Here is a 24,261-nt window from a genome sequence, read left to right as displayed (position 1 = left end):
GCTGCACTATTGAAATCATGACCCTAGCGCTTGCTGGATAACTGCACTTGTGACTGCCTGTTTAGTTGTAAAATATAGCAATATTAGGTGTTAAGAGGAGTTCTGACAACTTTTGCCCTAGTACTACTGCACCTGCAGCAACATTGAAATCATGGCCCTAGTGCCTACTAGATAACTGTGCTTGTGTTTAGTAGTAAAGTTTAGCAATAGTCTGCGTTCAGTGGGGTGCCTAGAGCTTTTGGCCCCGGTGCCACTGCACCTGCTGCACCACTCAGACCAAGCCCCTTCTAACTGCAAAGTAACTGCAATTGTGACTGCCTGTATCATAGTAAAATGTAGGAATATTGGGTATTTTGAGGTCATAACACATTTTGGGCCCATTACCACTGCACCTGCTGCACCATTCAGATCATAGCCCTGTTGTCTGCAAGGTAACTGCTCTTGTGACTGCCTGTTTAGTAGCAAAATATAGCAATATTAGGTGTTTAGTGGGGTGCCTAGAGCTTTTGGTCCTGGCGCTACTGCACCTGCTGTACCATTCAAATCTTGACCCTATTGCCTGCTAGATAAATGCACTAGTGATTGTCTTGTTTCCTAATAAAATTTAGCAATAATATGGATTTAGTGGGGTGCCTACCGCTTTTGGCCCCAGTGCCACTGCGTCTGCTGCACCATTCAAATCAAGTCCCTTTTAACTGCAATTGTGATTGCCTGGTTGGTTGTAAAATTATGCAATGTTGGGTGTTTAAAGGAGGCCTGACAATGTGTAGGCCTGGTGCCACTGCACCTGCTGCACCATTCAAATCATGACCCTAGTGTCTAAAATATAACTGCACTTGTGACTGCCTGTTTAGTAGTAAAATATAGCAATAATCAGTGTTTAGGGTACCTGGAGTTTTTTGTCCCGGTGCCGCTGTATGTGTTGCACTATTGAAATCATGACCCTAGCGCTTGCTGGTGAACTGTACTTGCGACTGTCTGTTTAGTTGTAAAATATAGCAATATTATGTGTTTAGAGTAGTTCTGATATCTTTTGGGCCCAGTGCCACTGCACCTGCTGCATCATTCAGATAATCACCCTGTTGTCTCCAAGGTAACTACGCTTGTAACTGCCTGTTTAGTAGTAAAATATAGCATAGCCCTTGCATATTAACTTTATTTTTAGTGTGCAACGTTTATTACAACATTTAGAATTTGATCATAATGATGACCAAATAGTTAAGTTGAAAAAATCAATCCAATAATGCCTACAAAGTGCAAAGAAAGGTACACAGGCGTGACTAGGAAATGCCTCATACATTCTAAAGATAAATCATCTGCTTTACACAACTAAGTAATAAAAAGGAAGCATTCAAGCATACTGTTCGAAGCGGTCTGCCTTTTTATGTGGGAAGAGATCTTCTCCTGACAGTGAATGGTCCTTAAACAGTGTGAACAGCTTTAGTAGAAATATTGTAAATGCGTGCAGCCATGGGAAATTAATTAAAAAAAATGATTTATGCAAAAGCGAATTAACAGTTATTTGGCAACAGGAACTGCTAAGAGCCCCTTTTTAAGATATATTAAATACGAGAGATTTCACAAGCACAGCGCAAGCGCAGTGCAGGCAAAACCTACAAAGGCGAAGGGGGCAGGTGCGAGAGCAATGGAAAGCAAGAAAAGAAACAGCCCAGCAGCAGTGGGCAGATATAGGTCCCTCCTTAAATCAATAACAAAACAAATAAAGTTAATGAACTGGGGATGTGAAGAGTGGGTTGGGGGCATGGGACTAATGGAAAAGTTGAGCTGGGGATGGCGGAGAACTGGTGGGAAGCAGGAAGACGGTGGAAGGGGGAGAGAGAAAGGAAATCTGAGCATTACCATGCAGTGCTAAAACAATGTTTGCTCTGAGTTCGGTATGTTAGCATTAGAGGAATACAACTCAGCCAATGTAAATGATGGTAAAACCAATCTTCACGAAGGCATGAAAGATGTAGCCGAATGGATGAAACATAGCCGCCTAAAACTCAACTCAGACAAATCGGAGGTGCTCATCCTAGGATCCTCCCCCTCTGCCTGGGACAACTCTTGGTGGCCTTCCGCTCTGGGCACAGCACCCACAGACCACGCACGCAACCTGGGCTTCATCCTAGACTCCTCTCTCTCGATGTCCAGACAAGTCAACGCAGTCTCATCCTCCTGCTTCAACGTACTTCGCATTCTCAAAAAGATCTTCCGCTGGATCCCCCTCGAGACAAGAAAGACGGTCACCCACGCACTGGTCACGAGTCGACTGGATTATGGTAACACACTATACGCCGGAATCACAGCAAAATTACAGAAAATACTCCAACGCATCCAAAACGCATCAGCGAGACTCATATTAGACATCCCTCGCCAAGATCACATCACCGGACACTTAAAAGACCTCCACTGGCTTCCGGTCAACAAAAGAATTACATTCCGCCTTCTCACCCACGCACACAAGGCCCTCTACAATCTAGGACCCGAATGCCTCAACACTCGTCTGTCCTTCTACAAACCCACCCGCCAACTAAGATCATCCAACCTAGCCCTCGCCGCAGTCCCGCGCATTCGAAAATCCACCATGGGTGACAGATCCTTCTCCTTCCTTGCTGCCAAGACCTGGAACTCACTCCCCACTCACCTCCGCCTTACTCAAAACCACATTTCCTTCAGGAAAGAACTTAAAACCTGGCTATTCGACAAATAATGAACCCCTTCCCCAAGCGCCTTGAGACCCTCGGGGTGAGTAGTGCGCTATATAAATGCCTGAACTTGAACTTGAACTTGAACATGCTCGTGGGGTGGGACAAAAGCAAAAATTGGGAGGAAAGCATTTGAATCGGGAGCATTGAACTGAGATACGTCATAAATCCATTCAATCATGAACAAAGCGCTGACCGAAAGCCTAGGATTTGAGATGTATTGTAGATAATTGGTCTTTGACAGCAGGCAACTTAAGTGGTTCATAGACCAGAACTCCAAAGGCCAGTGTTATACCCCACAGAGACCTACCTGGGCAGCTAGCTATTTGCCACACAACAGATGAGGGACTCTTCCCCTGGTTTCTCAAGTCTCGACCATGCCAAGTCAGGCTGTGGGTAATCACAGGGCGCCTAGGACACTCGTTTGTGTCCTTTGTCAACCAAAAACTAAAGCTTAGCACATAGCATGACCAGACACCAACAAGCAGTTGTGGGAAAATGAGTTTTCCCACCAGCAAACGCAAGTCAAGCACCTATCACATACACCCAGAGCGCACCTAATGCCAATGAGATTTTAAAATGCGTTTATGAAGACCAATAATTAAATACATGAATACATTTATACTAAAATTACAAACTATCAACTGCTATACGTTTAAACTTCACCTTTAGCTGGTCCTACCGGAAGACAGGTACAAATTCAGTAAAGCAATTGAAATAAACGAATGAACATGTGAGAAAGAGATGAGAAACAAGAGCTGCCACCTGGTGATTATGCGCCTACGCCTATGTCAGATCCGGTTCCACCCAGTGGCTATGAGAGAAGTCAGATCTCCAATGTGACGACGCACAGGTGGAGCAAGAGCTAGGAGGTGAAAAAACAATTCCTGACAAATTGTCAGGATTCTTTTGTAACATGGTTATTATCATCCTATTTGCTCCAATATTGTCATCTTGAAACGATATAGACATCTCTAAAGTAACTGATTTCTTAATGAGTTTGGTGTTTTAAATGTATTTCAAAAGGGGGAAAAACAATGAATTTCCCTGCTTTTCCCAATATTTATACCATACCTGACTTAAAAATCCAACCCAAACCATTACAATAGGTTGGTAGGAACACCTGCATTAAATAGACCCAGACCAAAATCATTAGAAACTTTTAGAAAAGCAAATACTAAAAACATATCTCCCTCTGGGCCTGGATCCTTTAGAGACTCTTCCTTTAGCTGACCCTGCCTGCAGTACTAAACTGCAATTTTTAGGAAGCCATCAGAAAACAAGCATTGGCAAAGATTGCAGGTAGGACATTGGCTGCTGAACATTTGGCTTTGTTAATGCTTATTTCGTTTGTGATTTATTTTTTATTTTTTATGAAGGCACACATTATATGAAAATAAATATTGTCTATAATTCAAACTCCATGTTAATATTCTATGTAAAAGAACATTGCACCAGTAGACCTTGGCACCGAAGGGGGCTAGGCGTTGTGAAAGTGTGCACATTGTACAAGAGCAGACTGCCATCAGTCAGGTAAGCCAATATCTTACTGACTCTGTGCCCCATGCTGTAAGGTGTAGTGGGTGGAAGCAAAATGTGAATGACACTAAAGCAGACCAACTAATAACGAGGGCAGACTGGAAGGTCCTGTAAGGAAGTATGAAATGGTATATACATTTTTATTAAAAACAAATGGTATTGCCTAATACCAGACTTAACCAGAATTGCCAAAGCCAATAGGTCTGCTATTAGTGCACCGCTTTTTGGATTTCACAATGTTTGTTTTGTCCTTGCTTTTGCAAAACGTTGTGGTTGGAACTGGTGGGGCACTCACCAATGGAAAAAAATGACTAAAGGAATAAATATACTTTGTTCTCAACAAACCCATATTTTCATAGTAGCCTCCAGAATTGAGGAAACACCTTTGTGTGAGGATATGTTTATTTTGAAAGATCAGAATGGCATCACTCACAGTGATGTTATCAAATTGCTGAAGTAGGCTGACTAATTACCCCATGCTCTATTTGTAGTGAATGGAAGAAGAATGTGACTGTCAACAGGCCAATGGATGATGAGTGTTGGCTGAGAGCACATAATTAAGTATATCACGTGTATATCATTTTAGTAAAATCTATAGGTATGGCTAGAACCAGGCCTAAGAATTAGAGAAAGGATTGAGAGATCACCAGTGAGGATAGCTTTGCCAGCATTGTGGTATTTCCAAAATGCCAACACTGGTCTAAACTTGAACTCTTCTTACAACTCAATTGCTTTTCTCACTGCAGATTGGAAAATCTTTCTCAAAATATTAGCAAATCATCTTTCCCTATTACTCCTGGCACTGATATTCCGTGGTGAAGCATGGTCTGCACTATGATCCTCACTATGGCCTACATGAATCATGCTTAAAACCTTAACAAAATCTATATCTTTTAGTGCATAAAAGCCGCAATAATGCTCAGGTGGGAGTGATTGGTAGTTTTGTTCCACTGTGGTATTCCAACAGCATTCATAAAACCTATAAAACTCTATCAACAACCAACATACTCCCTTTTTCTTGAGCCCACCTCATCCACTCCCTTTCCCACCGAGAGATAAACACAGCTGGGTCGCCCTTGTCCCATTTGGTCCTTGCTTTATGTTTAGAAGTGCAAATTGTGGATATTCTGGAATAAAAAAATCAAAAACATTGCAAACACCCTTTCTTGAAATGTATTAACAGTACAAACAAGGGTGCCCCAAACTAAACATACTTCACGTTCATTATTATTCTGTAAGACCAGCTGACTGCACGGGCTAACATATGCCACCCTCAATTACCTTGTATCCCATACAGATTCGGTCTGATGCTCGTCCTCACCACTAACCTTGCTGTCTGGATGACCACGGTTACTGATGAATCCAGCCACCTGAGCAGAGAAATGATGGGGACCTTGAATCACACAAAAAAACATGAGCTGGAGTTTCGCAGCACGGATGGTAAGGAAACCCTCTCTCAAGCTGATCATCACTAAGCGTATCCAGAGGTTGAAGGGGGTGGAATCGATTGGGAACAACTTTCTAACGCTTATTTACTTTTATCGAAAGAGTTTGCATATTTTTTGTGGAAAAAGAGGTTGTTCTTAAATGGTTAAGTCTGACAAAAAATTTGCCTCACGCTGAAATGGAAGGAAGAGGTCCCCTGTACCATGAAGTTAGAGAAGAGACAGACAGTTAAACAAGAAACACACCCTCTCTCCTAGGCACCACTTGAATCGATTGTCCTGAAAGGGATAGGTTTGGGACCACTTCTGCCCTTACTGTGAAGCGTACAGCTCCAGTGTCTAACAAGAAGGTAACTTGATAGCCATTAACCTCTGAATCTACAAACGGTCCATTCTGATCTACTTCCAGGGCCACACCCAAACTGTATTCCTCCTGCACCCCCCTCTGATACTCATGAGGATCTTGAGTTTGGTCAAACCTGTCTTGTATTTCAAAATAAGGCATCTGTTGGTACACCTGATTATTTGTTGGTATTCTCGGAGGCTGATGTATCAGCATCTGCGGCTCATACCTCCCCCCACACATGGACCTAGGTCTAGCCAGGATGTTCAAACCCTCAGACATCTGTATCTCTTCCTCATTCTGCATTTGATTTGCCGAATGTAATCAACACTCGCGCTTCAATGCCCGATTTTTGTGACAATAATGACAAGCAGTGACCTTCTTTTGATTCACCACCCATTCATCTCCTGTACCTGCACCCATTCCCCTGCGACTTCCTCGACCCATCGTTCCTCCAACCCCTTGCATCAAATCAGGCCTTTCAGCATTCCTCAACTGCACCAACATCAACTTATCTTTCATTTTCTTTTGTGCCGACTCCACCTGATCACTGCAGTATTTTGCATAACACAGAATTTCGTCCACCGACTTATTCTGCCAACAAGTGTTACTGTATCATCAATCTAATATCAGATTTCAATCCCAACACAAATTTTGAGACAAACTGTCCCATATCTTTTTTCTCAAGAGTGTCCAATCCACTATGCTGTTTAAAAAACAATAAAAGTCTCTCATAATAATCATCTATCCAACTTAGACTCTTGAGTAGTATGGTCGAATTTAAGTCAATCAACAGCCTGAGGAGCAACTTTGGATTGTAGTCATGTAATTACTTGCTCATATTTCTTCATTACCTCAGATGAAGGACCATGATTCACAGGATCTCTAGCAATTTCTTCAGTGGGCCAATCAATTGCAACTTTACATGCTGTTCACAAATCACCTGGGACCACTCTATCAAACAAAGTATTCAAATCAATCCATAACACCTTTGAAATCTTGACAAGTCGGTCCATTTGTTGTTACCACTCGGCAGGTTTCTCCCTCAGCCGAGGAAAATCATTAGTGAATGCTGCCAAATCACCCCAGCTCCATGGCACATGTACATACCCCTCATTTTTTAGGTCGCGCCTGCGAATGCAGGGGCGAAAGCCCCTGCTGTCGCAAAGCGATCTATTGTGATCATTTCAGTCAGTTCCCTTTCAAGGAGTAGGCAGAGGAGACAACAGACTGTCACGCGCACGCAGCCGGCCGGAATCGGATCAGGTCACGCGCTCCGATCCCGGCCGGCTGTTCACAACACATGCACACATGCACACGCAGGCACAGGCAGGCACACACACAGACAAGCACACACGCAGGCAGGCACACACGCAGGCACAGGCAGACACACGCAGGCACAGGCAGGCACACACAGACAGGCACACACGCAGGCACACACGCAGGCAGGCACACACGCAGGCACAGGCAGTGTTGGACAGGCCACATGAAGGGCCGCTCTCCCCCGGCCCAACCAGGCCTGAGTCCAGTCCCGCAAGTACCACACACCACCATTGCACGTCCCCCGTCCCCTCAGGGACCCCTGCCCTCGAGCATATCGACCTCGTGGGTCCAATCCACTGCCGGCCCACGCGCCCAGCCTGGGGCGCCATCTTGGACACTCCACCACGAGGCCGCCTGGCCCCCGATCGACCTCAACCCTGGGCCTGGGCCGGCCTCAGACATTCCGGCACCACCCTCCACCCAGGAGGTGAGCGGGCTACTTGGCAAGTCAATGGGAGAAAGAGGTGCCGATGGCTCTCCCCCACCAAGTGCCGCTCGCCCATCGCCTCCCCGGGCGCTGGCTCCACCCCCCTGCTGGGTGTCTGGACTCCCTCATCCCGGACCTCCCGACCTCCAAGTGCGAGGGTCCGGACATCAAAGCACGCCAGCCCTATAACTGGGGCAGCTCCAGAGCAGGAAGGCAGTTGTATCTTGGAGTCGAGAGACGTAAAGAGGAACTCATCCTGGACGGACTACTGGCGCTGCCGTAGCTCTGTCTTGTGCACCATCGTCCTGCCTGTTGGCGCTGCCACAGCCGTCGTAATCTTCATCACCTTCATCGTCGTCGGGACCTGCTGGCGTGGCCGCGGACCGTTGTAACTGCCATCTTCACCGGGACCTGCAGGCTCCGCCGGGGACCGTCGTTTTCCTTCGTCCATCTCGGGACCTGCCTGGCTCCGCCGCGGCCCGATCATCTAGAACGCCGAGCTCGAGGATTGAGAGCTATTTTCCACTCGTTGGTAACAAAGACTGTCCCGCTACCCCTTTCCTAAACCAGAGACTAGAACCGAGGGGACCCCTGAGTCCAGACCTCCTTGTATCCATCATCGTAACCTAAGAATTGCATATAAAGTCTCGTTAACCTTCAACCTTGTGTGGTGTCCGTCTGTGGGGGGGGAAGTTGCTTATCTGTACAGTCGTTGGAGACGGCTCTCCCTGGAGACCTCTCCCCGTAACCTCGGCCGACCCTCCCGGTCCGTCTAACATTGGTGGCAGCGGTGGGATCCGAATCACCGCATAAACGTACAGAGAGTAGCTCACCCCACGACGAAGTCACAATGACCACGAAAGAGAGCGGATCAACCGAGAAATTCCAAATGGAGAAATTGGAGGAGTACAACCATCGTGAACTAAAACAATTCTGCATCGAACTGGGTATCGCTACCACCGGACTGAGTACCAAGGACGATTTTAAGCATCAGGCACACACACAGACAGATGCACGCACGCACCCCCACCCCCCCAAACTCACCGGGCTCTTTTAGCGTGTTCCGTGCACCCGCGTAGCTAGGGGGAGGGGGGTTTAGGGTCGGTCTGTTCAAATGCTATTCTGGTGATTAGTGTCTCTGACGTGACCTTACGCTGCGTCACGTGAGTGCTGTATCTGCGCTTCTCCTGGAGATGAGTATTTCCCGTTCTGTGCATGAATATACTCTTAGTTCTACAAAAAGGATTGTTTATAGTGCATTGTGTACATAGAGCAAGCTGCATACTTTTCTAGCCTATACGTCACAATCGCTTCCCTTCTGCCTGGGAGTTTATTAGAACCAGAATTTCAGAAGACATCACTGCAAGGAGTCTTTGATTAGGAAAGCCATCTTCCCTGTTCAGCGGAGAATAATATCTGTGCATCATGGAGACGAGGTTAGTTATGAGGTTTACGATTTTCTGAACGATTGCGAACAAAAAATTCCGATTGGAGGAGTTCTGTGCTATTCCGTACCTCCTGTTGTCGCCCCAGCCTGACACCTACCTCTCCACATCCTGCCCAAGTTATGTTCCAGATTCAGAACTCTAACGTTTCCCAGTCCTATTATTCGTTGGATTCTGGGACGATTCTATAATTAAATAAACTGGAATACAGATCCCAGAATCCAAAGTAAAAAAAAAAAAAGATAAGCCACTCGTGCGTGGGTCATGTTGTTTTACCGAAACATGTCAATTTACAGAGAACTCTTCTTGGCCCCCATACTTGGAAATGCTCCTTTAACCCTGGGCTTCCGCAATCGCGTATTCCTGGGGCCGCCACTATTGTTATATGACCAGGGCGGTTATATTTTTATGTGAAAGCAGAAAGCAAGTAAAAAGGCAGAATACGATCCCTTTTAAAAAAACATCAAAGTCGAGAAGAAAACACTACAGAAGTGTTTAAGAGCTTTCCCAGAATGTTTAATAAAGCGGACAGGGGCAGAATTGCCAAGCTAACCAAGAATCCCCTGCGATTTTAAAGCAATTCTTAACCAGGTACCTATGCCTTGCCTTTTTACAAACTAAAGACCTGGAAAGGTCGGTATTTTTTCCACTGAGAATGTGAAGATCTAACACTGACAACCAGAAACCCATTACTTCTGTTCTTCACCCCTCTTTCTTGTTACAGTCTTACAAGTCAGGATTTTGGAAGCATTACAGCCAGGTCCGGCCAAAAGGAAATAATGACACAGGGAGCTGCAATCACACGTGACATTTTTAATGAATATTGGCATTATACAGCAACCAAATTGGAGAACTAATGAAGCAGAGGAAGAAGCAATGCCCAAGGCACCTGCCCCAAAACAAACAACCGAATCTGTCAGTTGAAACTGACACTGGTGTGTGGGAGTCTTGAACAGACATGAAATGGGCAGATCGGTTGACACTAGATGACACAGTGTCACACACATCCAAGTAATGGGAAACGGCATAGGATTAACAGCCTTATACATTGGGAGGAGATGTAGCTTAATGGCCGGAGCTCAGAGAGCTGCCGATTTAGAATTTTGGGAACCAGGTGCGTGTCTTGACATTGGTTGAACATCCGCCCCACAGCTTTGCAGTTGCAGATTCAGAGTGCAGATTCAGAGTGCAGATTGTGAGTGCAGAGTGCAGATTGTGAGTGCAGAGTGCAGATTGTGAGTGCAGAGTGCAGATTGTGAGTGCAGAGTGCAGATTGTGAGTGCAGAGTGCAGATTGTGAGTGCAGAGTGCAGATTGTGAGTACAGAGTGCAGATTGTGAGTACAGAGTGCAGAGTGCAGATTCAGAGTGCAGAGTGCAGATTCAGAGTGCCGAGTGTAGGTGCCGAGTGCAGGTTTAGAGTGCAGATTCAGAGTGCAGATTCAGAGTGCAGATTCAGAGTGCAGATTCAGAGTGCAGATTCAGAGTGCAGATTCAGAGTGCGGATTCAGAGTGCGGATTCAGAGTGCGGATTCAGAGTGCGGATTCAGAGTGCGGATTCAGAGTGCAGATTCAGAGTGCAGATTGTGAGTGCAGATTGTGAGTGCAGATTGTGAGTGCAGATTGTGAGTGCAGATTCAGAGTGCAGATTCAGAGTGCAGATTCAGAGTGCAGATTCAGAGTGCAGATTCAGAGTGCAGATTCAGAGTGCAGATTCAGAGTGCAGATTCAGAGTGCAGATTGTGAGTGCAGAGTGCAGATTCAGAGTGCAGATTCAGAGTGCAGATTCAGAGTGCAGATTCAGAGTGCAGATTCAGAGTGCAGATTCAGAGTGCAAATTCAGAGTGCAGATTCAGAGTGCAGATTCAGAGTGTAGATTCAGAGTGCAGATTCAGAGTGCAGATTCAGAGTGCAGAGTGCAGATTCAGAGTGCAGATTCAGAGTGCAGAGTGCAGATTCAGAGTGCAGAGTGCAGATTCAGAGTGCAGATTCAGAGTGCAGATTCAGAGTGCAGATTCAGAGTGCAGAGTGCAGATTCAGAGTGCAGAGTGTAGATTCAGAGTGTAGATTCAGAGTGCAGATTCAGAGTGCAGAGTGCAGATTCAGAGTGCAGAGTGTAGATTCAGAGTGTAGATTCAGAGTGCAGATTCAGAGTGCAGATTCAGAGTGCAGAGTGCAGATTCAGAGTGTAGATTCAGAGTGCAGATTCAGAGTGCAGAGTGCAGATTCAGAGTGCAGAGTGCAGATTCAGAGTGCAGAGTGCAGATTCAGAGTGCAGAGTGCAGATTCAGAGTGCAGAGTGCAGATTCAGAGTGCAGATTCAGAGTGCAGATTCAGAGTGCAGATTCAGAGTGCAGATTCAGAGTGCAGATTCAGAGTGTAGATTCAGAGTGTAGATTCAGAGTGTAGATTCAGAGTGCGGATTCAGAGTGCGGATTCAGAGTGCGGATTCAGAGTGCGGATTCAGAGTGCGGATTCAGAGTGCAGATTGTGAGTGCAGATTGTGAGTGCAGATTGTGAGTGCAGATTGTGAGTGCAGATTGTGAGTGCAGATTCAGAGTGCAGATTCAGAGTGCAGATTCAGAGTGCAGATTCAGAGTGCAGATTCAGAGTGCAGATTCAGAGTGCAGATTCAGAGTGCAGATTGTGAGTGCAGAGTGCAGATTCAGAGTGCAGATTCAGAGTGCAGATTCAGAGTGCAGATTCAGAGTGCAGATTCAGAGTGCAGATTCAGAGTGCAGATTCAGAGTGTAGATTCAGAGTGTAGATTCAGAGTGTAGATTCAGAGTGCAGATTCAGAGTGCAGATTCAGAGTGCAGATTCAGAGTGCAGATTCAGAGTGCGGATTCAGAGTGCGGATTCAGAGTGCGGATTCAGAGTGCGGATTCAGAGTGCAGATTCAGAGTGCAGATTGTGAGTGCAGATTGTGAGTGCAGATTGTGAGTGCAGATTGTGAGTGCAGATTGTGAGTGCAGATTGTGAGTGCAGATTGTGAGTGCAGATTCAGAGTGCAGATTCAGAGTGCAGATTCAGAGTGCAGATTCAGAGTGCAGATTCAGAGTGCAGATTCAGAGTGCAGATTCAGAGTGCAGATTCAGAGTGCAGATTCAGAGTGCAGATTCAGAGTGCAGATTGTGAGTGCAGATTCAGAGTGCAGATTCAGAGTGCAAATTCAGAGTGCAGATTCAGAGTGCAGATTTAGAGTGTAGATTCAGAGTGTAGATTCAGAGTGTAGATTCAGAGTGTAGATTCAGAGTGCAGATTCAGAGTGCAGATTCAGAGTGCAGATTCAGAGTGCGGATTCAGAGTGCGGATTCAGAGTGCGGATTCAGAGTGCGGATTCAGAGTGCAGATTGTGAGTGCAGATTGTGAGTGCAGATTGTGAGTGCAGATTGTGAGTGCAGATTGTGAGTGCAGATTGTGAGTGCAGATTCAGAGTGCAGATTCAGAGTGCAGATTCAGAGTGCAGATTCAGAGTGCAGATTCAGAGTGCAGATTCAGAGTGCAGAGTGCAGATTCAGAGTGCAGATTCAGAGTGCAGATTCAGAGTGCAGATTCAGAGTGTAGATTCAGAGTGCAGATTCAGAGTGCAGATTCAGAGTGCAGAGTGCAGATTCAGAGTGCAGATTCAGAGTGCAGAGTGCAGATTCAGAGTGCAGATTCAGAGTGCAGATTCAGAGTGCAGATTCAGAGTGCAGATTCAGAGTGCAGAGTGCAGATTCAGAGTGCAGAGTGTAGATTCAGAGTGTAGATTCAGAGTGTAGATTCAGAGTGCAGATTCAGAGTGCAGAGTGTAGATTCAGAGTGCAGATTCAGAGTGCAGATTCAGAGTGCAGAGTGCAGATTCAGAGTGTAGATTCAGAGTGCAGATTCAGAGTGCAGAGTGCAGATTCAGAGTGCAGAGTGCAGATTCAGAGTGCAGATTCAGAGTGCAGATTCAGAGTGCAGATTTAGAGTGCAGATTCAGAGTGCAGATTCAGAGTGTAGATTCAGAGTGTAGATTCAGAGTGCAGATTCAGAGTGCAGAGTGCAGATTCAGAGTGCAGATTCAGAGTGCAGATTCAGAGTGTAGATTCAGAGTGTAGATTCAGAGTGTAGATTCAGAGTGCAGATTCAGAGTGCAGAGTGCAGATTCAGAGTGCAGATTCAGAGTGCAGAGTGCAGATTCAGAGTGCAGAGTGCAGATTCAGAGTGCAGAGTGCAGATTCAGAGTGCAGATTCAGAGTGCAGATGCAGAGTGCAGGTTCAGAGTGCAGATTCAGAGTGCAGATTCAGAGTGCAGATTCAGAGTGCAGATTCAGAGTGCAGATTCAGAGTGCAGATTCAGAGTGCAGATTCAGAGTGCAGATGCAGAGTGCAGGTTCAGAGTGCAGGTTCAGAGTGCAGATTCAGAGTGCAGATTCAGAGTGCAGATTCAGAGTGCAGAGTGCAGATTCAGAGTGCAGAGTGCAGATTCAGAGTGCAGATTCAGAGTGCAGATTCAGAGTGCAGATTCAGAGTGTAGATTCAGAGTGTAGATTCAGAGTGCAGATTCAGAGTGCAGAGTGCAGATTCAGAGTGCAGATTCAGAGTGCAGATTCAGAGTGCAGATTCAGAGTGCAGAGTGCAGATTCAGAGTGCAGAGTGCAGATTCAGAGTGCAGATTCAGAGTGCAGATTCAGAGTGCAGATTCAGAGTGCAGGTTCAGAGTGCAGGTTCAGAGTGCAGGTTCAGAGTGCAGGTTCAGAGTGCAGATTCAGAGTGCAGATTCAGAGTGCAGATTCAGAGTGCAGATTCAGAGTGCAGATTCAGAGTGCAGATTCAGAGTGCAGATGCAGAGTGCAGGTTCAGAGTGCAGATTCAGAGTGCAGATTCAGAGTGCAGATTCAGAGTGCAGATTCAGAGTGCAGATTCAGAGTGCAGAGTGCAGATTCAGAGTGCAGATTCAGAGTGCAGATTCAGAGTGCAGATTCAGAGTGCAGATTCAGAGTGCAGATTCAGAGTGCAGAGTGCAGATTCAGAGTGCAGATTCAGAGTGCAGAGTGCAGATTCAGAGTGCAGATGCAGAGTGCAGAGTGCAGATTCAGAGTGCAGATTCAGAGTGCAGATGCAGAGTGCAGAGTGCAGATTCAGAGTGCAGAGTGCAGATTCAGAGTGCAGATTCAGAGTGCAGATTCAGAGTGCAGAGTGCAGATTCAGAGTGCAGATTCAGAGTGCAGATTCAGAGTGCAGATTCAGAGTGCAGATTCAGAGTGCAGAGTGCAGATTCAGAGTGCAGATTCAGAGTGCAGAGTGCAGATTCAGAGTGCAGATGCAGAGTGCAGAGTGCAGATTCAGAGTGCAGATTCAGAGTGCAGATGCAGAGTGCAGAGTGCAGATTCAGAGTGCAGAGTGCAGATTCAGAGTGCAGATTCAGAGTGCAGATGCAGAGTGCAGATTCAGAGTGCAGATTCAGAGTGCAGATGCAGAGTGCAGATTGTGAGTGCAGAGTGCAGATTGTGAGTGCAGAGTGCAGATTCAGAGTGCAGATTCAGAGTGCAGATTCAGAGTGCAGAGTGCAGGTGCAGAGTGCAGATTCAGAGTGCAGATTCAGAGTGCAGATTCAGAGTGCAGATTCAGAGTGCAGATTCAGAGTGCAGATTCAGAGTGCAGATTCAGAGTGTAGATTCAGAGTGTAGATTCAGAGTGTAGATTCAGAGTGCAGATTCAGAGTGCAGATTCAGAGTGCAGATTCAGAGTGCAGATTCAGAGTGCAGATTCAGAGTGCAGATTCAGAGTGCAGATTCAGAGTGCAGATTCAGAGTGCAGAGTGCAGATTCAGAGTGCAGAGTGCAGATTCAGAGTGCAGAGTGCAGATTCAGAGTGCAGATTCAGAGTGCAGATTCAGAGTGCAGATTCAGAGTGCAGATTCAGAGTGCAGATTCAGAGTGCAGATTCAGAGTGCAGAGTGCAGATTCAGAGTGCAGATTCAGAGTGCAGATTCAGAGTGCAGATTCAGAGTGCAGAGTGCAGATTCAGAGTGCAGAGTGCAGATTCAGAGTGCAGAGTGCAGATTCAGAGTGCAGAGTGCAGATTCAGAGTGCAGAGTGCAGATTCAGAGTGCAGATTCAAAGTGCAGATTCAGAGTGCAGATTCAGAGTGCAGATTCAGAGTGCAGATTCAGAGTGCAGATTCAGAGTGCAGATTCAGAGTGCAGATTGTGAGTGCAGATTGTGAGTGCAGATTGTGAGTGCAGATTGTGAGTGCAGATTGTGAGTGCAGATTGTGAGTGCAGATTGTGAGTGCAGATTCAGAGTGCAGATTCAGAGTGCAGAGTGCAGATTCAGAGTGCAGATTCAGAGTGCAGATTCAGAGTGCAGATTCAGAGTGCAGATTGTGAGTGCAGAGTGCAGATTCAGAGTGCAGATTCAGAGTGCAGATTCAGAGTGCAGATTCAGAGTGCAGATTCAGAGTGCAGATTCAGAGTGCAGATTCAGAGTGCAGATTCAGAGTGCAGATTCAGAGTGCAGAGTGCAGATTCAGAGTGCAGATTCAGAGTGCAGAGTGCAGATTCAGAGTGCAGAGTGCAGATTCAGAGTGCAGAGTGCAGATTCAGAGTGCAGATTCAGAGTGCAGATTCAGAGTGCAGAGTGCAGATTCAGAGTGCAGATTCAGAGTGCAGATTCAGAGTGCAGATTCAGAGTGCAGATTCAGAGTGCAGATTCAGAGTGCAGATTCAGAATGCAGAGTGCAGATTCAGAGTGCAGATGCAGAGTGCAGATTCAGAGTGCAGATGCAGAGTGCAGATTGTGAGTGCAGATGCAGAGTGCAGATTGTGAGTGCAGAGTGCAGATGCAGAGTGCAGATGCAGAGTGCAGATTGTGAGTGCAGATTCAGAGTGCAGATTCAGAGTGCAGAGTGCAGATTGTGAGTGCAGAGTGCAGATTGTGAGTGCAGATTGTGAGTGCAGAGTGCAGATTGTGAGTGCAGAGTGCAGATTGTGAGTGCAGAGTGCAGATTGTGAGTGCAGAGTGCAGATTCAGAGTGCAGATTCAGAGTGCAGATTCAGAGTGCAGAGTGTAGATTCAGAGTGCAGATTCAGAGTGCAGAATGTAGATTCAGAGTGCAGATTCAGAGTGCAGAGTGCAGATTCAGAGTGCAGATTCAGAGTGCAGAGTGCAGATTCAGAGTGCAGATTCAGAGTGCAGATTCAGAGTGCAGATTCAGAGTGCAGATTCAGAGTGCAGAGTGCAGATTCAGAGTGCAGAGTGCAGATTCAGAGTGCAGAGTGCAGATTCAGAGTGCAGAGTGCAGATTCAGAGTGCAGAGTGCAGATTCAGAGTGCAGAGTGCAGATTCAGAGTGCAGATTGTGAGTGCAGAGTGCAGATTGTGAGTGCAGAGTGCAGATTGTGAGTGCAGAGTGCAGATTGTGAGTACAGAGTGCAGATTGTGAGTGCAGAGTGCAGATTCAGAGTGCAGAGTGCAGATTCAGAGTGCCGAGTGTAGGTGCCGAGTGCAGGTTCAGAGTGCAGATTCAGAGTGCAGATTCAGAGTGCAGATTCAGAGTGCAGATTCAGAGTGCAGATTCAGAGTGCAGATTCAGAGTGCAGATTCAGAGTGCAGAGTGTAGATTCAGAGTGCAGATTCAGAGTGCAGATTCAGAGTGCAGATTCAGAGTGCAGATTCAGAGTGCAGAGTGCAGATTCAGAGTGCAGATTCAGAGTGCAGAGTGCAGATTCAGAGTGCAGAGTGCAGATTCAGAGTGCAGATTCAGAGTGCAGATTCAGAGTGCAGATTCAGAGTGCAGAGTGCAGATTCAGAGTGCAGAGTGCAGATTCAGAGTGCCGAGTGTAGGTGCCGAGTGCAGGTTCAGAGTGCAGATTCAGAGTGCAGATTCAGAGTGCAGATTCAGAGTGCAGATTCAGAGTGCAGATTCAGAGTGCAGATTCAGAGTGCAGATTCAGAGTGCAGATTCAGAGTGCAGAGTGTAGATTCAGAGTGCAGATTCAGAGTGCAGAGTGTAGATTCAGAGTGCAGATTCAGAGTGCAGAGTGCAGATTCAGAGTGCAGATTCAGAGTGCAGATTCAGAGTGCAGATTCAGAGTGCAGAGTGCAGATTCAGAGTGCAGATTCAGAGTGCAGATTCAGAGTGCAGATTCAGAGTGCAGATTCAGAGTGCAGATTCAGAGTGCAGAGTGCAGATTCAGAGTGCAGAGTGCAGATTCAGAGTGCAGAGTGCAGATTCAGAGTGCAGATTCAGAGTGCAGAGTGCAGATTCAGAGTGCAGAGTGCAGATTCAGAGTGCAGAGTGCAGATTCAGAGTGCCGAGTGTAGGTGCCGAGTGCAGGTTCAGAGTGCAGATTCAGAGTGCAGATTCAGAGTGCAGATTCAGAGTGCAGATTCAGAGTGCAGATTCAGAGTGCAGATTCAGAGTGCAGATTCAGAGTGCAGATTCAGAGTGCAGATTCAGAGTGCAGAGTGTAGATTCAGAGTGCAGATTCAGAGTGCAGAGTGTAGATTCAGAGTGCAGATTCAGAGTGCAGAGTGCAGATTCAGAGTGCAGATTCAGAGTGCAGAGTGCAGATTCAGAGTGCAGAGTGCAGATTCAGAGTGCAGATTCAGAGTGCAGATTCAGAGTGCAGAGTGCAGATTCAGAGTGCAGAGTGCAGATTCAGAGTGCAGAGTGCAGATTCAGAGTGCAGATTCAGAGTGCAGATTCAGAGTGCAGAGTGCAGATTCAGAGTGCAGAGTGTAGATTCAGAGTGCAGAGTGCAGATTCAGAGTGCAGAGTGTAGATTCAGAGTGCAGATTCAGAGTGCAGAGTGTAGATTCAGAGTGCAGATTCAGAGTGCAGAGTGCAGATTCAGAGTGCAGATTCAGAGTGCAGAGTGCAGATTCAGAGTGCAGATTCAGAGTGCAGATTCAGAGTGCAGATTCAGAGTGCAGATTCAGAGTGCAGATTCAGAGTGCAGAGTGCAGATTGTGAGTGCAGAGTGCAGATTCAGAGTGCAGAGTGCAGATTCAGAGTGCAGATTCAGAGTGCAGATTCAGAGTGCAGAGTGCAGATTCAGAGTGCAGAGTGCAGATTCAGAGTGCAGATTCAGAGTGCAGATTCAGAGTGCAGATTCAGAGTGCAGATTCAGAGTGCAGAGTGCAGATTCAGAGTGCAGATTCAGAGTGTAGATTCAGAGTGCAGATTCAGAGTGCAGAGTGCAGATTCAGAGTGCAGATTCAGAGTGCAGATTCAGAGTGCAGATTCAGAGTGCAGATTCAGAGTGCAGATTCAGAGTGCAGATTCAGAGTGCAGATTCAGAGTGCAGATTCAGAGTGCAGAGTGCAGAGTGCAGATTCAGAGTGCAGAGTGCAGATTCAGAGTGCAGATTCAGAGTGCAGAGTGCAGATTCAGAGTGCAGATTCAGAGTGCAGATGCAGAGTGCAGATGCAGAGTGCAGATGCAGAGTGCAGATTCAGAGTGCAGATTCAGAGTGCAGATTCAGAGTGCAGATTCAGAGTGCAGATTGTGAGTGCAGAGTGCAGATTCAGAGTGCAGAGTGCAGATTCAGAGTGCAGAGTGCAGATTCAGAGTGCAGATTCAGAGTGCAGATTCAGAGTGCAGAGTGCAGATTCAGAGTGCAGATTCAGAGTGCAGATGCAGAGTGCAGATTCAGAGTGCAGAGTGCAGATTCAGAGTGCAGATTCAGAGTGCAGAGTGCAGATTCAGAGTGCAGATTCAGAGTGCAGATTCAGAGTGCAGATTCAGAGTGCAGATTCAGAGTGCAGATTGTGAGTGCAGAGTGCAGATTCAGAGTGCAGAGTGCAGATTCAGAGTGCAGAGTGCAGATTCAGAGTGCAGATTCAGAGTGCAGATTCAGAGTGCAGAGTGCAGATTCAGAGTGCAGATTCAGAGTGCAGATGCAGAGTGCAGATTCAGAGTGCAGAGTGCAGATTCAGAGTGCAGAGTGCAGATTCAGAGTGCAGAGTGCAGATTCAGAGTGCAGATTCAGAGTGCAGATTCAGAGTGCAGAGTGCAGATTCAGAGTGCAGATTCAGAGTGCAGATGCAGAGTGCAGATTCAGAGTGCAGAGTGCAGATTCAGAGTGCAGATTCAGAGTGCAGAGTGCAGATTCAGAGTGCAGATTCAGAGTGCAGATGCAGAGTGCAGATGCAGAGTGCAGATGCAGAGTGCAGATTCAGAGTGCAGATTCAGAGTGCAGATTCAGAGTGCAGATTCAGAGTGCAGATTCAGAGTGCAGATTCAGAGTGCAGATTCAGAGTGCAGATTCAGAGTGCAGATTCAGAGTGCAGAGTGCAGATTGTGAGTGCAGAGTGCAGATGCAGAGTGCAGATTCAGAGTGCAGATTCAGAGTGCAGATTCAGAGTGCAGATTCAGAGTGCAGATTCAGAGTGCAGATTCAGAGTGCAGAGTGCAGATTGTGAGTGCAGAGTGCAGATTCAGAGTGCAGAGTGCAGATTCAGAGTGCAGAGTGCAGATTCAGAGTGCAGATTCAGAGTGCAGATTCAGAGTGCAGGGTGCAGAGTGCAGATTCAGAGTGCAGATTCAGAGTGCAGATTCAGAGTGCAGATTCAGAGTGCAGAGTGCAGATTCAGAGTGCAGATTCAGAGTGCAGAGTGCAGATTCAGAGTGCAGATTCAGAGTGCAGATTCAGAGTGCAGATTCAGAGTGCAGATTCAGAGTGCAGAGTGCAGATTCAGAGTGCAGAGTGCAGATTCAGAGTGCAGATTCAGAGTGCAGATTCAGAGTGCAGAGTGCAGATTCAGAGTGCAGAGTGCAGATTGTGAGTGCAGAGTGCAGATTCAGAGTGCAGATTCAGAGTGCAGAGTGCAGATTCAGAGTGCAGATTCAGAGTGCAGAGTGCAGATTCAGAGTGCAGATTCAGAGTGCAGATTCAGAGTGCAGATTCAGAGTGCAGAGTGCAGATTCAGAGTGCAGATTCAGAGTGCAGATGCAGAGTGCAGATGCAGAGTGCAGATTGTGAGTGCAGAGTGCAGATGCAGAGTGCAGATTGTGAGTGCAGAGTGCAGATGCAGAGTGCAGATTGTGAGTGCAGAGTGCAGATGCAGAGTGCAGATTCAGAGTGCAGATTGTGAGTGCAGATTCAGAGTGCAGATTCAGAGTGCAGATTGTGAGTGCAGAGTGCAGATTGTGAGTGCAGAGTGCAGATTGTGAGTGCAGAGTGCAGATTGTGAGTGCAGAGTGCAGATTGTGAGTGCAGAGTGCAGATTCAGAGTGCAGATTCAGAGTGCAGATTCAGAGTGCAGAGTGCAGATTCAGAGTGCAGAGTGTAGATTCAGAGTGCAGATTCAGAGTGCAGAGTGTAGATTCAGAGTGCAGATTCAGAGTGCAGAGTGCAGATTCAGAGTGCAGATTCAGAGTGCAGAGTGCAGATTCAGAGTGCAGAGTGCAGATTCAGAGTGCAGATTCAGAGTGCAGAGTGCAGATTCAGAGTGCAGAGTGCAGATTCAGAGTGCAGAGTGCAGATTCAGAGTGCAGAGTGCAGATTCAGAGTGCAGATTGTGAGTGCAGAGTGCAGATTGTGAGTGCAGAGTGCAGATTGTGAGTGCAGAGTGCAGATTGTGAGTACAGAGTGCAGATTGTGAGTGCAGAGTGCAGATTCAGAGTGCAGAGTGCAGATTCAGAGTGCCGAGTGTAGGTGCCGAGTGCAGGTTCAGAGTGCAGATTCAGAGTGCAGATTCAGAGTGCAGATTCAGAGTGCAGATTCAGAGTGCAGATTCAGAGTGCAGATTCAGAGTGCAGATTCAGAGTGCAGATTCAGAGTGCAGATTCAGAGTGCAGATTCAGAGTGCAGAGTGCAGATTCAGAGTGCAGATTCAGAGTGCAGAGTGCAGATTCAGAGTGCAGATTCAGAGTGCAGATTCAGAGTGCAGATTCAGAGTGCAGATTCAGAGTGCAGAGTGCAGATTCAGAGTGCAGAGTGCAGATTCAGAGTGCCGAGTGTAGGTGCCGAGTGCAGGTTCAGAGTGCAGATTCAGAGTGCAGATTCAGAGTGCAGATTCAGAGTGCAGAGTGCAGATTCAGAGTGCAGAGTGCAGATTCAGAGTGCAGATTCAGAGTGCAGAGTGCAGATTCAGAGTGCAGAGTGCAGATTCAGAGTGCAGATTCAGAGTGCAGATTCAGAGTGCAGATTCAGAGTGCAGATTCAGAGTGCAGATTCAGAGTGCAGATTCAGAGTGCAGATTCAGAGTGCAGATTCAGAGTGCAGAGTGCAGATTCAGAGTGCAGAGTGCAGATTCAGAGTGCAGATTCAGAGTGCAGAGTGCAGATTCAGAGTGCAGATTCAGAGTGCAGATTCAGAGTGCAGATTCAGAGTGCAGAGTGCAGATTCAGAGTGCAGATTCAGAGTGCAGATGCAGAGTGCAGATGCAGAGTGCAGATTGTGAGTGCAGAGTGCAGATGCAGAGTGCAGATTGTGAGTGCAGAGTGCAGATGCAGAGTGCAGATTGTGAGTGCAGAGTGCAGATGCAGAGTGCAGATTCAGAGTGCAGATTGTGAGTGCAGAGTGCAGATTGTGAGTGCAGAGTGCAGATTGTGAGTGCAGAGTGCAGATTGTGAGTGCAGAGTGCAGATTGTGAGTGCAGAGTGCAGATTCAGAGTGCAGATTCAGAGTGCAGATTCAGAGTGCAGAGTGCAGATTCAGAGTGCAGAGTGTAGATTCAGAGTGCAGATTCAGAGTGCAGAGTGTAGATTCAGAGTGCAGATTCAGAGTGCAGAGTGCAGATTCAGAGTGCAGATTCAGAGTGCAGAGTGCAGATTCAGAGCGCAGAGTGCAGATTCAGAGTGCAGATTCAGAGTGCAGATTCAGAGTGCAGAGTGCAGATTCAGAGTGCAGAGTGCAGATTCAGAGTGCAGAGTGCAGATTCAGAGTGCAGAGTGCAGATTCAGAGTGCAGATTGTGAGTGCAGAGTGCAGATTGTGAGTGCAGAGTGCAGATTGTGAGTGCAGAGTGCAGATTGTGAGTACAGAGTGCAGATTGTGAGTGCAGAGTGCAGATTCAGAGTGCAGAGTGCAGATTCAGAGTGCCGAGTGTAGGTGCCGAGTGCAGGTTCAGAGTGCAGATTCAGAGTGCAGATTCAGAGTGCAGATTCAGAGTGCAGATTCAGAGTGCAGATTCAGAGTGCAGATTCAGAGTGCAGATTCAGAGTGCAGATTCAGAGTGCAGATTCAGAGTGCAGATTCAGAGTGCAGATTCAGAGTGCAGAGTGCAGATTCAGAGTGCAGATTCAGAGTGCAGATTCAGAGTGCAGAGTGCAGATTCAGAGTGCAGAGTGCAGATTCAGAGTGCCGAGTGTAGGTGCCGAGTGCAGGTTCAGAGTGCAGATTCAGAGTGCAGATTCAGAGTGCAGATTCAGAGTGCAGATTCAGAGTGCAGAGTGCAGATTCAGAGTGCAGAGTGCAGATTCAGAGTGCAGATTCAGAGTGCAGAGTGCAGATTCAGAGTGCAGAGTGCAGATTCAGAGTGCAGAGTGCAGATTCAGAGTGCAGATTCAGAGTGCAGAGTGCAGATTCAGAGTGCAGAGTGCAGATTCAGAGTGCAGATTCAGAGTGCAGATTCAGAGTGCAGATTCAGAGTGCAGATTCAGAGTGCAGATTCAGAGTGCAGAGTGCAGATTCAGAGTGCAGATTCAGAGTGCAGAGTGCAGATTCAGAGTGCAGATTCAGAGTGCAGAGTGCAGATTCAGAGTGCAGATTCAGAGTGCAGATTCAGAGTGCAGATTCAGAGTGCAGATTCAGAGTGCAGATTCAGAGTGCAGAGTGCAGATTCAGAGTGCCGAGTGTAGGTGCCGAGTGCAGGTTCAGAGTGCAGATTCAGAGTGCAGATTCAGAGTGCAGAGTGCAGATTCAGAGTGCAGAGTGCAGATTCAGAGTGCAGATTCAGAGTGCAGATTCAGAGTGCAGATTCAGAGTGCAGATTCAGAGTGCAGAGTGCAGATTCAGAGTGCCGAGTGTAGGTGCCGAGTGCAGGTTCAGAGTGCAGATTCAGAGTGCAGATTCAGAGTGCAGATTCAGAGTGCAGATTCAGAGTGCAGATTCAGAGTGCAGATTCAGAGTGCAGAGTGTAGATTCAGAGTGCAGATTCAGAGTGCAGAGTGTAGATTCAGAGTGCAGATTCAGAGTGCAGAGTGCAGATTCAGAGTGCAGATTCAGAGTGCAGAGTGCAGATTCAGAGTGCAGAGTGTAGATTCAGAGTGCAGATTCAGAGTGCAGAGTGCAGATTCAGAGTGCAGATTCAGAGTGCAGAGTGCAGATTCAGAGTGCAGAGTGCAGATTCAGAGTGCAGATTCAGAGTGCAGATTCAGAGTGCAGAGTGCAGATTCAGAGTGCAGATTCAGAGTGCAGATTCAGAGTGCAGATTCAGAGTGCAGATTCAGAGTGCAGATTCAGAGTGCAGATTCAGAGTGCAGATTCAGAGTGCAGAGTGCAGATTCAGAGTGCAGATTCAGAGTGCAGATTCAGAGTGCAGATTCAGAGTGCAGAGTGTAGATTCAGAGTGCAGATTCAGAGTGCAGAGTGTAGATTCAGAGTGCAGATTCAGAGTGCAGAGTGCAGATTCAGAGTGCAGAGTGCAGATTCAGAGTGCAGATTCAGAGTGCAGAGTGCAGATTCAGAGTGCAGAGTGCAGATTCAGAGTGCAGAGTGCAGATTCAGAGTGCAGATTCAGAGTGCAGATTCAGAGTGCAGATTCAGAGTGCAGAGTGCAGATTCAGAGTGCAGAGTGCAGATTCAGAGTGCAGAGTGTAGATTCAGAGTGCAGAGTGTAGATTCAGAGTGCAGATTCAGAGTGCAGAGTGCAGATTCAGAGTGCAGATTCAGAGTGCAGAGTGCAGATTCAGAGTGCAGATTCAGAGTGCAGATTCAGAGTGCAGATTCAGAGTGCAGATTCAGAGTGCAGATTCAGAGTGCAGATTCAGAGTGCAGAGTGCAGATTGTGAGTGCAGAGTGCAGATTGTGAGTGCAGAGTGCAGATTCAGAGTGCAGATTCAGAGTGCAGATTCAGAGTGTAGATTCAGAGTGCAGATTCAGAGTGCAGAGTGCA

General features: G+C 47.0%; 1 protein-coding gene across 2 annotated transcripts in view; it reads left to right on the top strand.

The window, feature by feature from the left end:
- LOC147702143 (proton channel OTOP2-like) overlaps positions 1-24,261 on the top strand; it is a 340,145-nt gene that overhangs the window by 240,230 nt on the left and 75,654 nt on the right. For both annotated transcript variants that reach the window (XM_086930791.1, XM_086930790.1), the window contains exon 5: positions 5,545-5,687. In XM_086930791.1, coding sequence (XP_086786917.1) covers positions 5,545-5,687 — 143 coding nt within the window. The remainder of the gene's footprint in view (positions 1-5,544; positions 5,688-24,261) is intronic.

This window comes from Lissotriton vulgaris, chromosome 7, assembly GCF_964263255.1.
Source record: "Lissotriton vulgaris chromosome 7, aLisVul1.2, whole genome shotgun sequence".
In the NCBI taxonomy this organism is placed as follows: Eukaryota; Metazoa; Chordata; class Amphibia; order Caudata; family Salamandridae; genus Lissotriton; species Lissotriton vulgaris.
Note: the sequence above shows the minus strand (reverse complement) of the source record. Positions and strands in the feature narration are given on the sequence as shown.